Source organism: Puntigrus tetrazona, chromosome 5, assembly GCF_018831695.1.
Source record: "Puntigrus tetrazona isolate hp1 chromosome 5, ASM1883169v1, whole genome shotgun sequence".
NCBI classification, from domain to species: domain Eukaryota; kingdom Metazoa; phylum Chordata; class Actinopteri; order Cypriniformes; family Cyprinidae; genus Puntigrus; species Puntigrus tetrazona.
The window spans coordinates 25,556,326-25,573,779 of record NC_056703.1 but is presented as its reverse complement, the minus strand read 5'-3'; the positions used below and the strand labels follow the sequence as shown (position 1 = coordinate 25,573,779).

Sequence of the window (17,454 nt, the reverse complement as noted above, 5' to 3'; positions counted from 1 at the left end):
ACTCGGCGGACAGTGTCTTGAACTGGACGAGGTAGTCAGTGACGGTTTGACCCTTCTGACGGAGTCGAACAAGCTTAGCAGCCGCCTCATCTCCCCTGACGGATCGGTCAAACAACCTTTTCATCTCCGTGCTGAACTCTGCAAAGCTGGAGCATATAGGTGACCGAGCGTCCCACACGGCTGTCCCCCACGCTCGAGCCTTGCCGGTGAGAAGTGTGATGACGTAAGCCACCTTCGTTTGTTCGGAGGCATAACGGCCAGGCTGAAGGGCAAACACCAGAGAGCATTGGGACAAAAAGGCCTTGCAAGAGTTCGGGTCCCCGTCATAGGGAGGTGGATTGTTGGCATGTGGCTCAAGGTGGGAATGAATGCTGGATGATACTCGGATCTCCGCTGCAGATCTTGAACCTGGTCGTTTAAATTAGCCAGTTGAGAGGTGTGGGAATCAACCTCCTGAGAGGTAGTAGACAGCTGATTGGCATGATGACCAATCATAGCCCCCTGGTGGGCCAGGGCGGTACGGACGTAGTCTTCTTCCGCTGGGTCCATTTTGGTCAGTCCGTACTGTCAGGACAGACGAGCAGACCCAATTGCAGAAAGAAATTAACTTTATTTGAACAAAAAGGTCTTTGTGTAATAATCCCACAAAGGGGTGAAACAGATGGCAGTCTACTCCAGCCACGATCCCAGCTGCAGAGGAGGTGAAGGATGGATCATCTAACTGACACAGTTCGATGGGGCAAAGGTGAACCAGGCCCAACCGGTGGAGCAGGACAAGGGTGGCCGGCCAAAGCGGTCGCCGCGAAGCTTCCCACTGTAGCCACGTCCAGCATCCGCCCACTAGAAGACCGAGACAGGCACTGGCACCCAAAGGTCGTCGGTGAGGGGAGAGTCCTGAGCTGGGCAAAAAAGCGAACTGGAGAGATGGGGGGCAGAAGACGGGGAAAAAACGAGAAACTAATAAAAATAGAAAAAACACAAAAGCAGAAGGCATTAACTAGACCGAGAACAGGACTAAGACTGGACAAATGCAAACAGAACAGACTGGTCAACAGAGGTTCAGAGTCAGAACAAACTAACATTAGACGCAGCGGACTGACAAAGGACAGAAAACACAAGGAGACTAAGTAGAGAGGGTAATTAACGGAAATGGGGTGCAGGAGTGTGAAACAATTAGGGTTAACAAGAGGGGAGGAGTTAACAGCAAAGCACATGGCGAGCTGTCAAAACAAAGACCATGTGCTTCAGGACAACAAAACACAAGACAAACACAACAGGCCGCTGCCAACCCCTGACACTGCTCTGCTTCAAAGTTACTTTAACACTCTGTACTTTGTGATCAAACACACTCTGAGCTGTGTTAATCTGAAGATCCTTCAAATAATGAAGATCCTTCAAATAATCCTCCTCATCTTTGATCATATCAGGAAATGTTCAGTGAACTGACACCGGCCAGTCGCTCTGAGAATGCTTTGGGAACATTACATTACTAGCAGGGCAGATGTAGTTGATTATGACAGTGCCTGTGTAGTACTTTTTGTATTAATAATGTTTAATATTCAAATCACATTTAAATATTGACTTATATAGCACATTAATTACACAAATCATAATTTATGACACATTGGTGTGTTAAATTTTTAATTGTTAATAAAAATAACACACTGCTGTGTTAAAACTGAATTAACACAAAATGTGTTTTCCTTTACTAGACACACGTTGTGTTGTTTTTAACTCATCTGTTTTTTTATGTCATATATGTTACTCCACATCATGCCTAACAACAGCTCTCTGCTGTTCTAAAATTACAGTAAACCATGTGGTTTGTTTTATTAAAACAGAAATAACCACACAGCAACTAAAATTTAACAATTTACTGATAATTCTTCCACTGAGCAATGTATTATAGTTCTTCAGCAATTTTTAGCAGGGGTTGCCAAGCAACACACAGACATAGCAATGCAGCAACTGCAGTGGTGAAGTTATACTGATATAATGAGGTCTCATTTGTTTATTTATAGATCATTTTACAACGTCGTTTAACGCAGCTTAGCCAATCATATTAAAGGAATGGATCTTTACAGGTTTACTCTTTGTTTATAAGGTTTATTCATTGCTACTTTTCTTTTCAGGACTAACTTTGCTACTTTTCATTTCAGGTTTATTAAAACCGGCTTTAATGAACAAACAAGCTTTTAAACGATCCTATGTTGCACTAGCAACTAAGTATAGAAACAGAGCATCATCAAAATTGCACAAACATACGCGCATAAAGGCCCAGAGACACTCTCAATTAAACCACACTTGCACATAGACACAGATGCTATTCAACAATCTGTTTGTCCTGCTGTTTGCCTACTCTTTTCCTTGTTTACATGTCCTATCTACAGGTCTCCCTTGTTAGCATAATTGTCATTCTGCATTCTGTCTATCCTCATACAGACTGTCACATGTGCGTGTGTTTGTGAATATTATGCTACTACAAATATGAGAGTTTCAGAAGATAGACAGCATTGGAAACAGAATATGGCTCTAATAGACATGGATCATTAATGATCAAATCTCAAATTGTGTGACAGAAAGTTTACTGATTTATTTATTAATGATTACAAATAACTTATTATGTTTGGCAGCTGGATGGTAAATAAGTAAATAATCACTTACACCATGTAAAGAAGGTCCATGTTGCAATGATAAATTTTCTGACTCCCCATCTCCCCATAGATGCGCTTTTAAAGAGAAGTCATCCTTACAGATTAAGATTATAATGAAAGAGTTTTTTTTTTCTTTATGTGGTATTGTAAAGCTTTCTATAGATATATTTATCATCTTTTTCGCTGAGTTTCGGTTCATTGTTCTGCTCCTGTAGGAAATGCCCCTTGTCAAAAAAGGGACATTTTCAGATTGCATTTTCAGATTATCCCATAAGATCCTATTGGATTGTTAGAATCCTATATGAAAATTCTGATTGATTTTAATGTAGTTTAACTTCGTCCTATAAGATTCTATTTGATTTTCAGAATCTTCTAAGATATTCCAATTTATTTTAATGGAATTTAACTTTGTCCTTTAGGATCTTATTGTCACAGTGTGGTTGTGGGAAGGAGCACTCAACAAGAATATCCCTCTAACAGTCTTTAATCTTCCACAAAAGAGTAAAGGATAAAAATGCAGCCAGGCAGGCAGGCAGGCAAGTAAGCAGACTAGAACCACACTCATACATAGAGGAGACTGGACAATTTAACATTGGAAAAACAAGAACTTAAATAATACAAGGTAAATTACATAATTAACAAGACACACCTGAAAACAATAAGACAATTAACTGAAGAGAGAACGTAGGGCACACAGAGCACATGGGACAAAAAACACTGAGTACCAGGGAGGAGCAGACGGAGGAAGGAGCCAGTGAAGAGACAGGAGCAATTACTGCATGGTTATTGGAGGGAGCACTGGAGGACTGGATGGACATGGGAACTCAGCATACAGGGGATGTGCCAGGTCTATCTCCAGATCCCAGTCCTCTAGATCCTTTTGCAGATCCAGCAGCCCCAGATAATTAGTACATCCTCAGCTTTGGTGCAGTGGGCGGGGCTCACTGTACCAGGCTTTCTCCACCGTGGTGTGCTTATATCCACCAATCATAATGTAGGTCTAATATACAAATAAATACTATACAAAACAGCTAAATCTCAAACAGTGGATTCTTTTTTTTATCGACATAACCTATCGCTCAGCTTTAAAACTGCTCAGTGTTAAGCATATGTCTGCTTTGTTTGTTGTGAAAAGCGCAATAAAATCTGAACTAATTTAAAGTGCTTTAGAAATATAGGGCTACTATAGGGCTACATCGTTCATCAGACTATGTCAGACAATGTTGTGAGCAGCATGGCTCTGTTCTGTTTGAAGTACTCAGAGATGTCATTGCCAATTGATTCTAACTAAATTGGCTGCCGTTAATGCTTACAATTTCTGTAGTACAGCCAAACAGTGTAGATCATTTATAAAATCGTTTATTGCTGTATTACAAACCAATAAAATTGTTGTCACCCCACCCCATCGTCAAGGCTGCACTCTGGGGTTACTCGTAAACTTTCAGTACAATCAATGAAGGAGAATATATGTATATAATTATTATTTTTTAATTACCATTATGATGATCAGTGTTTGCTGTAGTTGGGCTCTTGACCCTTGTTCGTCTGCTGGAACTGAATTGTAGCAGCTAGACAAGTCAAACGAAACAATGATGAAGTGTTTGTTGATTTCTGAATTATAGATAGATATACATAAATTCATATCTTTATACACTGCAGCATGAATAAATTATTTAATCTGTTTATCTGAATATGCTGTCACCATTGTTAAGATTCATACACTGACTATTGATGTCTGTCTGTGTCTAAAAGAAAACCTGTGTGATTGTTAGTTAATATCAGGGGTCTTCAATAACCTGAAAACAGAAGCTTTTGAGCATGATGCCTGTATCATCTCCATGTTAACAACAAAAAGATGAATTTACATCATGTGTATGAATATTACAATTTAGAGGGTTGTTTCTTCATCGCCAACTACTGGCCTGACACGTACAACAGTGTTTTTTTGTTTTTTTTTTATGTACTTAATTTTTTCATACTATTTTACACATTTTTAATGATACATTGTAAGCATTCCATTTCATTAATAATAATTAATTATAATATGTTGAATTAATTGCTTGTTGTATTTAGAAACTGAGGAAATATAGTGACTGATTTTTTGTATAAATTCAGTCCAGAAGATGTGTACTAGCGCCCCCTACCATATAACAATGAAAACACAGATTCTAGAAGCACAAGTATAGCTCAAATACATTTAGAATTTAGTCTCTTGACCCTTGGCTTTATAATAATAAGCTTTTTTTTGTTATGTTCATTATAGGAGCCCTATGATTTTATTTAAAAAATATACCTGCTCAGTTTAAAAATAAGTAGACGGTTTTCTTTTATGCACACACAGACATACGACACACAGCGTATTAATCTCAATAACGTTGACAAATTTAGTCCACTTTTAGTTTTGCTTAAGGAAACTTGAAGCGTACTGCTTTTTGGTAGAGGTTGACCATAATCTTGTATGGATTAAAGAAAAGGTAGATAATTAATACTTCACACTTTCATAATGGGTGAAGCACATGCCGTATGGAAAGCGATTTAGGTGACGATTGTCATTAGAAAGCAACAGCATTCGCATTTCGAGCACATTCTTCGGTTCACAGATTTCTAATATAATCATCTGAAGTCCGAGGAGAATAGCGGTGATATGTAGCGGTCTCAGTGTGATTCAATTAGGCTCTTTAATGAAGATGCTATAACAAGCCTGCGGTATCATCATCAACACTCGCAAGGTCATCACTGACATCAAACGGTGTCGTCTTCCGTTCATGAATTTTTAAACGTTTGTGAGACTACCAGAGAAAGGCACGGTTTAAAAACGACTATACTATACTATAATTGTTCTGGTTAGAAAAACAAACAAACTGAAATTGCGTAAATAACGTTGCGCTTCATCGAATCATCTGTGAAGATTCCGGCGGATTACGTTTTTCTGCGTGTACATTGAATAAACTGTGAAGGCGCTGCCGCTGTCGCGCGACATTCACGACGGGAGACATACATCTGTTTTCTTCCTGGATGCTCCAAGATGATGAAATCGACATTTCTAAGATATGCTGTTTATGTGCAGATCTGCATTTGTTGTACAACACCATGGGGAGACGATAACTGGGAGTAGTTCCGGTTTCATTTCAGTGGGCTTTATATATATATATATATAAATATATATTTTAATACCACGAACGGACTATCCTTCTTTCATCATGATAGATGAGCGAATCATTTGGAGGAACTTTTTCACGCCTTCACCCGACGATTTGCCTAGACTGTTGCAAAATGGATCAACCGAGGAACTGATTTGGACCACCACCGTGGCACACATAGGACGTCCGGATCCCAGATTGCCGAGTTTATCCACATATCTGGGACTTTTTGTGTGTTTGTTGCTGTTTCTGCTGGCCCTAATGATTGTGATGCTTTACCGGATGAAACACACTATCGCACCTTTACCGTCAGACGTGGAGAGCGTGGGGCAAACAGAGATGTTTCCTGAGGTAGAGTTACGCGCTGTCTGATGATGTGGATTCAGACGTCTTTAAATAATAATTATAATAATAACAACAATAAATTAATTGTTGACTGTCGGCACCGTTGGCTATACAGATTTCGACATTTCATATACAAAAACAAAACAAACAAAAAACCCAATTGCCTAACATGTCGTAAAATTGTTTTATCGCGGCATATCTTACGAAGACTATTTAATTACTGAGAACCAATGAGCTAAAGAGATGCTTATGATGTACACTTGAGTGTTTGATGGTAAACGTAGGCTATATATTATTAGGCTATATCATATGTTGTATTGATATTTTGTAGCTTTCAACTTTTGATATTCCAACTTTGCTGTCAATCGTTCAGTTGATGCGTATGTGCTTACAATAAAATAAATGAATAAATAATATAAATAATTTAAAATGTCAGGGTAACAAACCTAAATAAATAATTGTGATTAATGTGATTAATTAAAAATGAAAATAAGAAAATAACGTTGCTTTGTTCGAAATCACTTACTGCCTGAGTAGTTGCTGCTATGTCCATATTCTTTGAAGTCACAGAGATGTGTTTTGACAATGGAGTGCTGTCATATCATGACAATGACAACATGGCAAATAGATATAGATTAAATTCATACTATATAAAACAAATGCATACTGTTTAAATGGTCATAAGTAATTACTTATGCACTCAGTGAGCATGCTACATGTGCAGTAGACTACAAACGCAAGCCAGATGTAATACATGTTAGCTTTGTCATGTTACCTATGGAATCAGTTGCAACTCTTATCTGCCTTTCCTGTTGCCTCATGGGATAGTAAAGTATCCATCGAATGTATATTTAAGACTATGGTCAAAAGTAGTTGGTCATCTGGTTATTTTTCATACTATCTATTAATATTACTCTTTTGGCATATCTAATAGAGAAGTAGGCATATTTGGGTGCAGAATGTGTCTTTCTCCCTACTCTCAAACCAATTCAATGTACAAAAGCACAAAATTCCCCCTTTATGCTAGTATTGGTAACCTTAATCATGTTGCCAAAAAAATGAAGAAATAAAAGAAATAATTTTGAAAACATTTATCAGGATGTGCTATTAATGCTATATTAAGCTTGCACTTATGTCTTTGAAGAAACACATTTAGACAATGTGACCTGCTGTAGAGACGACAGAACAATACAAAAATAGCTGAAATAGAAAAAATTATTTTAAAACATTTGAAAATTAAATAATGCATTGTAATGCTAGTTTAAGAAAAATTATTTTAAGTAATTTAAGACCCACCGAATTTCAAAATACTGATTATTAAAGGTTTGTTTAATGAAATCTATGGTAATAAGAAGAAAGTCTCAGAAAATGTTCTGCATGTTAATGGAGACGGTGTATCTACAGACTATTTTAGCAGTTAGATGGGTATTAGATATTAATTATATATTAGGTCATTTAATTTATTGAATCAAATACCCACACAGCTAATACACAAGACAATGAAATATAAAGATCTTTATTGTTTCAGGCTAATACATTCCTTTAATATCTTGAAAAATATCACAAAGAAGTATGCAAATTGAATGGGGGTAACTGGATATTCTCCAAAAGACAGAAAAGGCAAAACAAATCCAGACTGTCGAACTAGTGCCCATCTAAACACATGCTGATTGGCAGGACAAGACAAGGTAAATGACTACAAATGTCCTCTGGCAACATATATAATAATTCTCATTATTCACTGATCTCTTGAGGCATTTGTGGTTAAATATCAATGAATGTAATTACTTGATTTTATGTTAATATGAGATAACTGTTGCATCATCTCTGTTCTATTTAAGGATACACGGGGCATGGACACTAGTCTTAAATATTTTTGAGAATCTAAATAGTATCCTGAATATTTAGGATAGTGATAAAATCTGTATTTCAGATTCAAGGAAGCACTCGTTTAAACACATGGTGCTTGTTCAGAGAAAGAAAAGAAGAATGAAAATTTGCTGCAGAAGATTCTTAGCTGTGTTCTGACACTTGTGAGTACATGTCCATGGCTTCCCTGAGGTTGCAGCTCTCATCTATTATGAGGCTAACCTTGCCTGCTTTAGATCTCTAAAACATAGAAAGTCCCTTACACCACCTGTTCACGTTTGACGTTCTCCAGGTGGAGCGTGTGGTTGCAGTATTCATCTGCACCTCCAGTCCAAAGCCTGTAAACTTACAGCTTACAGACTTACAGTGCGGTAGACCTCCTCTGCCCTACATGCCATGGCTGTTCTGTAAGAACACCAAGCCAAGGCCTTCAAGCAGATGCACAAGAGTAGTTCTGACCAAAGGTTAATGCAAGAACTGCATACAGCGTCTGACTCTACGAACAACAAGAGTCACAGCTTGATTCCTCAGTCAGGCAGGTGTACCATGGTGGCCCAGGAGTACCATCAACCTGGAACAGATGTGTAATCCTGACAAAGTTTGCTTTCTCAACGCACCCGTTTCAGCTGTGCGATTCAGTTCACCAGGCATCTGCCCAGGTTCCCTGGCCCATTTTTTTTACATCTATCCATTTGGATAAGGATGCTTCTGGAGAAGAAATTAAGATTTTACAGTCCTTATTTCATTGTACCCAAGAAGAGTGGTGGGTTGTGACCAGTTCTAAATTGGTCTTTTTATTGGTTATTGTTCAAGATGTTGAAGCAAAAATGTATTTTCTCATCCTGGAGCCAGGATTAGTTTGTGGCCACCGAATTGAAGGATGTGTGCTTTCACTTCTTGATTCTATCTCGACACAGACTGTTCCTTCGGTTTACCCTTGAGGGTCAGTTGTATCAGTACAAAGTCCTCCCCTTCAGGTTATTCCTGTCTCCCCGTGTTTTTACCAAACTAGTGGAGGGTGATCACTTCCACAAAGATGATGGGAAGTCTGCTTGCATTTTTGCTTTCACGCACGACTCATGCCTTGAATTTGATCTGGCCAAGTCTCATGGTCTCATGTGGTTACCAACTTGGTTATATGCCCACAGTTCCTTTACTCCCTTTTGGGATCAAGTGGTGAACTCATAAGTGCTGCCCTTAGAGAAGGCCGACCTGGCTCTTGTGTTGCTATGTCTCCTTTGCGCCTTTATGTGGAAAGCACCTGGTTTTTAAAGAACTCTGGGCAAATCTTTATCTGCTTTGGGGGACAGCAGAAGGGGAATGCTATCTCTGATAGCTCAATGGGTGGTGGATGCTATCACCTTGGCGTACCAGTACTAAGGTGAGTCGTGGAGTGAAAGCTCATTCCACTTTGCTTCCTCTTGGGCACTGGAGCACGGCTCCTGCCTTGCAGACATATGTAGTGCTGCAGGCTGGACGACACCCAGTACCTTTGTGAGGTTTATGTCCTTCCGTGTATTTAGGTAATTGCGGGAGGCCAGTGGGGATCTATACAATTTTCTTTAGTTGTTCCCCCTTGAGAACGCTGATTCCTACATTGTCTCACAGTTCAGACTAGTCAGAGTAGTTTGAGCTGTTCCCAAAGGAAGGACTCTTCCACGTTTTATCCCACCGTGTACCCTTTTGTAATTTTATCCAATTTTCACATGATTATGTGCTTTGCCCCCAGCTATTGCTTCAAAAATATTTTGGCACCCCTGGGAGTCCCGCAAATCTGGCTCTCGGGGTGTTTAAATGGTTGCATACTCAGGCTCATTTATTCAAACACACTCATATGTCAGCATTTGTACCTTCATTACATAATGCAGTACTGGTTTTGTACAGTGGTTTATATCAGTGAAAATGACTTAAAGGGTCAGATCAGAAAACCGGGTCTTTAGGGTATCATTTTCAGTTTTCATTTTATGGATTTTAAGCAAACCAAGTCACTAATGTACAAGATTTGAAGCAAACAGTGCATATGATATTTTATTATGCTACACAAGCATGCAAAATCTGACAGCTATTATGAGCACAGGTGTACTCCTGTACCATATTAAATCATCCTGTGTCCTATGTGCTAATAAAATGCGTAATTAAGGTAAGCCTGTTTGAAATTAATATTCAAATAATCAAAAGTGTCGTTATCAGAGAGTGGGTGACGTGTTTGTAGGGCTTTAAGTGTTTCTGAGCTAATGGATCTGCCCTTTGTGTTCTCTAGACTATGAAAGGTAATTGATTGAGAGTGCGCCTGTTTTAGCGTCCCTCTTTTTTCTCTTTTTCTCAGGATGGGAGTGAAGTGTCCATCTATTCTGCTGACTGATCTCATCCAACCTTCATTTGCCAGTAACATGTGTGGAAGGTGTACATTTTGTCTTTGACAGAATATTTGATACCAAAACCCCAAACCCCAAAAAAAAAAAAAACAAAACTGGAGCATATCAATTTATAGTATATCAGATGTAATATTGCAGTTTTCTGCTGTTTGTCCAGTTCTGAGTGGAGCATGTGAAAATGAGTGTGTATATAGGTGAATCTAATGAAGAAGAAGAAGAAAAGATCCAGGTTATATTTCATCCCATAATGGAAGAAGAAAATAAACTCTATTTTACATAAACAACATTAAGCTGGTTTAATGTGAAAATGTCAGTACTCTCTTGTTCTATGATACAGTAAATAAAACTATCATGCTAACAAAAGTAGTAATATTTGCATAATTTCAAATCAATACAAGCAAATAGTGCTGCTACCTAGATGTGTAATTACTATTGTACTTATTATAAATGTTCTTATCTTGATGCAATAGACATGATTATCATGACACAAGATGCTCTTTCTTCTTTTCCTGACCTAATGAAATAGGTGGTGTGGTTGTTTAATTGTAATGAAAATAAGGACACAAAGTCTAAACTTCTGCCAGGGCCACAACAATATAAATATAATACACAGAGACATCACAAGCCACCAAATGGCTCATGGCTAGTCAAGACCCATACAAAAAAGCAAGAATATATTCACAAAGTGCCCTGTGTGGTTAAGTGATTGTGAAGCCATGCATTTTTGTCATTATTCGACCTGTTTTCCAGTTTTACAAGTTTAGTTTTTATTTTGCTATATGAGAAATTATCTCACGAGAGAATGTTAACCCATTTTAAATACGGCCAATAGGAAAGGACTTGAGGAGGATGATTTGTTGTGATGTGAAAGTTGAATTGTTGGGTAAGTGTGTTTGGCATTAGTGTGGTTAAGATTTACTTGTTTGATACAAAGGAAAAAAGTTCATTTTGACATTGTCAACTGAGATGTATTTGGAGTTTGGCTAGACTTAACTAGTATGCTAAAAGTTGGTTGGCTTTACATTATGCTTTACCCTGAAATAAATTCTGCTGTCCTAAGTTCATGATTATAAACCACCATGAGTCTCTACACTTGAGTTTTATTGCTTTTTTCAGTAAGGCAACTTTTTGGTGGGGAATTAACTGCAAAATTACTAAAACCTAATCTGTTAATGCTGAATTTGCTATTGCAAGAACGTGTAATAGAATTTATTACAGAATATTAGAATTTATTTCCCTATGTTTTTTACAGATATACAGATTGTGTCAAAGCACTGAACAGTATAAAATAGAAGAATACAATAATATTCATGTTATAATGATGAGATTGAACAACAAGTCTGCATTGTAGTCATTCATACTAATGAGACTTGAATGCCGTTTGTTTGGCCTTGACTCAAAATGCAGTTACAGTGGTTTTGTGAAGGGGGTTCTTGAGACCGTTGCCAATGTCAGACTTGAAGTAAACTAGAAGTGTCCCAAAGTACTAGAACTTACCAGTTCTAGTAAGCACTCTAGCTGCTGCGTTTTGGACTAGCTGAAGTTTGTTTATCAAAGCGTGCAGAACAACCACCCAATAAAGCATTACAATAATCTAACCTTAAGGTCATGAACGCATTAATTAACATTTCTGCATTAGATGTTGAAAGCATAGGTCGTAATTTAGATATATTTTTAAGATGGAAAAACGCAGTTTTACAGATGCTGGAAACATGGTTTTCGAAGGAAAGATTGCTGTAACAGCACACCTAGGTTCCTAACTGATGAAGAAGAATTAACAGAGCAGCCATCAAATGTTAGACTGTGTTCTAGATTATAACATGTGAGTTTTTTATGTTGACTATGCAGTCTGTTAGTTTATCAATCTGATGTGTATCACCGGACCGCAAAGAAATATACAGCTGAGTGTCATCAGCATAAGAGTGAAAGCTAGCACCATGTCTCCTGATAATGTCTGCCAGAGGTAGCATGTATAGTGTGAAAATTAATAGCCCTAGTACTAAGCCTTAAGGTACTTTGTATTGAGGTACTTCTACAACCTGCAGTCAGATGGATATTATTTGGACCATGCTAAGGCGCTTTTCACGAATGCCAACATAGTTTTCTTGTCTCTTCAATAGAATGTTGTGATCAATAGTGTTGAATGCTGCGCTAAGATCTAATAGCACTAATAACGAGATACAACCACGATCAGGTGATAGAGGCAGGTCATTTATACCTCTAATGAGAGCAGTCTCAGTACTATGGTACAGTCTAAATCCTGACTGGAAATTACCGCAGATACCATTTTTCTCTAAGAATGAGTATAGTTGTGAGGATACTACCTTTTCTAGTGTCTTTGAGATTAGTCAAGAGTGGGGGTTTGGGGTCCAGATGTGGTTTCTTAACGAGAGGCTTAACTACAGACAGTTTTGGGATCTATTTTCACGTTCCATACAATAGAACTGCCAATTACTAGAGCACTTTCATCAGGTTTCTCAGTGGGGAGAACCTGTTTGGAGTTCTGATCGGAACGGAAGAACAGTGTTTTGACCCATGACTAGTGCGCCTCACAGTCACACAGTTGCTCTGCTGCGCTGTCTCTAATGCCGAAACCGAACAATGTACATGATTCACTGAACTAGTCGCATCCAAAACAATATCTACAGCCCTCACATTCTTACTGTCCCCAATTAAAGTTTAAATGAGTGTCTCTAATTCTAAAACTTTCTCTGTCAACCTAGCTATTTCCCTGTATTTATTAGATGTGAATTCCTGATCGCCGACAGAGATAAACTATATATGTGGCAAGCGGTGCAAGTGACAATGCAAGGAGAAGCCATTTACTCACTGTGAATTTACTCATTTACTCACATCTCATAAAGCAGCGATGGCTACCCTCAGAAATATTTGCCTGTATTTTTTTCATTTTCATGGTGTCCTAATATATAAAATGTAATGGTAGTGGTTGCAGAGATGTTTATAAACATGTTCAAAATAGATAAAATGGTTGCTTATTTGCATTGCTTGTTTTACTCTTTTCAACAGTGCTTGCACAACATAAGACCTTTTGTAGGTCAACATCACAGAACCCTTGAATCTTGACTGACAACATATGTTGAGAACATATGTTGAGGCATAGCTGATAATGTTTTGAAAACTTTATATCTGAATGTATACTTTTTGTTTTAGCCCTGTTACAGAGTAAGACAAACACAATCCTGCCAATTACAGAAACAATGAACTATATTTTGCCCTAAAATACCAGCTACAGCATCTAGAAATACCTGAAGAATATGTTCTGATTTTAAATGTCCAAGTGACACTTTTAAAATGTTGTAGTAGTTATCAATAGGTTAAAACCTTTGTTAATACCCCAAGGGTGCAATTCAGGTCAGAACACCATAGTAAATGTAAGAAATGCATCAGAATGTAAGTAAGGTTTGAGATGATAATTACTGTTGTCATTGTAGAGGAAGCAATAAACACTATAGTACAAACAACAGACAATAGCGTAATTCATAATTTAATGTAGTTTTCCTCCACAAATGCGAACATTTACTTACAAATTTTTTGAATGTCATGAGGCCAAAATGCCTTGTTTATTCTAATATAATTTTTAGTGATAACCTTTTATCTTTGTCTGTCTTTATCAGATATGATCCTCTTAACTTTCCCACAGTTACACACCTAGTTAAGGGTCTTTCTCGGACATCACGGTGGTATTGAAGAGAAAGCAGAGAAATAACTGAAAACACAGCCAAAATCTAATGCACATTTAATGGAGAAAATCAGATTACTGTACATTCCAACAGGGTAAAGAATCACACAACAAGGAGGGTAGATTTATTTATAGAGTGATAAAACAAAGGTGCTCAGGTGCTCCTCGTCCATTTCCAGGGCGATGCTGATGATTCAAGTCAAGTCAAGTGGCTTTTTATTGTCATTTCAACTACATACGGCTGTGCAGTACATAGTGAAATGAGACAACGTTTCTCCTGGACCTGGTGCTACATGAAGTCACACTTACAACAAAATACACAATACAAAAGAACTCAGAAGATGAAGACAGTGTCTTAGCCACATAAAGTGCAAAGTGTGCAGACTAGTGCAAACAGTGCAAAGACAAAATCAGTGCAAGGCAAAGACATAATCAGTGCAAAAACACAACAATAAATATGAGGTGCACGATAATAAATATGACATGCAAGAATGCTTATGGAACAGAAAGTCTATTTAGGTGTGGTTATTGAGGAGTCTGATGGCTTGTGGGAAGAAACTGTTCAGCAATCTGGTTGTGAGGGCCCGAATGCTCTGGTACCTCTTTCCAGATGGCAGGAGGGTGAATAATGTGTGTGAGGGATGTGTGGGGTCCTGTGCTATATTGTGGGCTTTGCGGATGCAGTGTGTGGTGTAAATGTCCGTGACAGAGGGCAAAGAGACGCCAATGATCTTTTCAGCTATCCTTACTATCCTCTGGAGGGTCTTGCGACTGTGCAGTGATGCAGCTGCACAGTAGAGACCTGCGCGGGACAGATTTTTCAGTCCCGCTCCCGCCCGCTCCCGCAAGGTCCTATCCCGCTCCCGCTGCTCCAGCAATTAGAATTTACGTTATTTTGAGTTGTTCTTGTTGCTTTTGTGCAGCAGATAAATAATATTTTATTTCTTTTTAACAATTTAATTTCAAGATATTTCCATTTTGCGGAGTCCCGCAAATAATTTTATTCTCCATAACCCGCACACACGAGGACCTTACCGCCCGCACCCGCGTTCACATATCAAATTTCGTCCCGCGCCGCACTGGGTTGCGTCGGGTCCCACGAGACCCGCGGTACTCCCGCGGGATTGCAGGTCTCTACTGCACAGAACACTCTCAATGGTCCCCCTATAGAACATAGTCAGGATGGGTGGAGGGAGATAAGCTTTCCTCAGCCTCCTCAAGATGTAGAGGCGCTGCTTCTCCTCGGGACTTTCATCACACTCCTCTTCTAAGGTGTCCTGCACAGACCTGCAAAAGCTGCCCAGATCTGAGAGAGGCCAACAGCGTTGGTGTTCGTGGCTCCAGCCTGATGACACAAAACAAAGTGGAAGTCCTGGAACACGAGGAACCATCAGGTCACCGTGGCATTGGCCATCCACTGAATGGGTGCATAATCCATGACCAGGGTGAACTTTCAGCAAAGGAGGTTATACCACAGCTCCAGGACTGCCCACTTGATTGCCAGGGCCTCCTTCTCCACCGTGGCATAGTTTCTCTCAGCTGACGTCAGCTTCCTGCTGATATACAAGATTGGATGCACTGTCCTGGATTTGTGACAGGATGGCTCCCTGTCCTGTATTGGAGACATCTGTCTGCAGCACGAAGGTAAAGTCCGTGGCTCAGAGCACCAGCTCAGAGGTGAGGCATGTCTACATCTCCTGCAAGGCTTCCTCTGCTGCTGGCGTCCACTGGATCTTCTCTGGCTGCCCCTTCCTTGTCAAATCTGGTAATCACCATTACTTTTCATAAAGTTTGCTGCTAAACTGCTTTTAGATCTTTGTTTCAGTTGTTTCTGTGATGTACTGAAATATAATTGCAAGCACTTCATACGTTTCAAAGGCTTTTATCGACAATTACATGACATTTATGCAAAGAGTCAGTATTTGCAGTGCACTTCTTGGAGTTTGTCATAATTAGTGGATTTTTGTTTGTCCACCCGCCTCTTGAGGATTGACCACAAGTTCTCAATGGGATTAAGATCTGGGGAGTTTCCAGGCCATGGACCCAAAATTTCAACGTTTTGGTCCCCGAGCCACTTAGTTATCACTTTTGCCTTATGGCACGGTGCTCCATCATGCTGGAAAATGCATTGTTCTTCACCAAACTGTTGTTGGATTGTTGGAAGAAGTTGCTGTTGGAGGGTGTTTTGGTACCATTCTTTATGGCTGCGTTTTTGGGCAAAACTGTGAGTGAGCCCACTCCCTTGGATGAGAAGAAACCCCACACATGAATGGTCTTAGGATGCTTTACTGTTGGCATGAGACAGGACTGATGGTAGCGCTCACCTTTTCTTCTCCGGACAAGCCTTTTTCTAGATGCCCCAAACAATCGGAAAGGGGCTTCATCGGACAATATGACTTTGCCCCAGTCCTCAACAGTCCATTCACCATACTTTTTGCAGAAGATCAATCTGTCCCTGATGTTTTTTTTGGAGAGAAGTGGCTTCTTTGCTGCCCTCGACACCAGGCCATCTTCCAAAAGTCTTCGCCTCACTGTGCGTGCAGATGCGCTCACACCTGCCTGCTGCCATTCCTGAGCAAGCTCTGTACTGATGGCACTCCGATCCTGCAGCTGAATCCTCTTTAGGAGACGATCCTGGCGCTTGCTGGACTTTCTTGTACACCTTCTTAACAAGAATTGAACCTCTTTCCTTGAAGTTCTTGATGATCCTATAAATTGTTGATTTAGGTGCAATCTTAGTAGCCACAATATCCTTACCTGTGAAGCCATTTTTATGCACCGCAATTATGGCTGCACACGTGTCTTTGCAGGTCACCATGGTTAACAATGGAAGAACAATGATTTTAAGCATCACCCTCCTTTTAACATGTCAAATCTGTCATTCTAACCCAATCAGCCTGACATAATGATCTCCAGCCTTGTGCTCGTCAACATTCTCACCTGAGTTAACAAGATGATTACTGAAATAATCTCAGCAGGTGAAATGCAGTGGAAAGTTTTTTTCAGGTTTAAGTTAATTTTCATGGCAAAGAAGGACTATGCAATTCATCTTGATAACATTCTGGAGTATATGCAAATTGTTATTACAAAAACTTAAGCAGCAACATTTCCAATTTCCAATATTTATGTAATTCTCAAAACTTTTGGCCATGACTGTAGTGGCAGAGTCGGAGGCCCAATGGCAGACACCGCCTGCTGTCCACCTTCGTTTTGCTAACCAGCAGCAGTGTCCCTCACAATCGGTTTCTATAAATGTTCTACACAACTGACTTTGAGCTGCAGTACCGTTGAGGCTGCAGCCATCAGATCCAGCATCTTCTGGAATGCTTTTAGGGGGCGAGAAGTTGTGATCTTGAAGCAAGACATACCTT

The 17,454-nt window shown here is 39.4% G+C and overlaps 1 protein-coding gene across 1 annotated transcript; it reads left to right on the top strand.

The window, feature by feature from the left end:
- The first annotated feature begins 5,165 nt into the window (after positions 1 to 5,165).
- On the top strand, positions 5,166 to 10,741 carry LOC122344921 (serine-rich and transmembrane domain-containing 2-like). The gene is made up of 2 exons (XM_043238566.1): positions 5,166 to 6,145; positions 10,335 to 10,741. Exons 1-2 carry the CDS (start codon positions 5,855 to 5,857, stop codon positions 10,368 to 10,370), a joined length of 327 nt encoding a protein of 108 aa, XP_043094501.1. The 5' UTR covers positions 5,166 to 5,854; the 3' UTR covers positions 10,371 to 10,741.
- Positions 10,742 to 17,454: the final 6,713 nt, after the last annotated feature.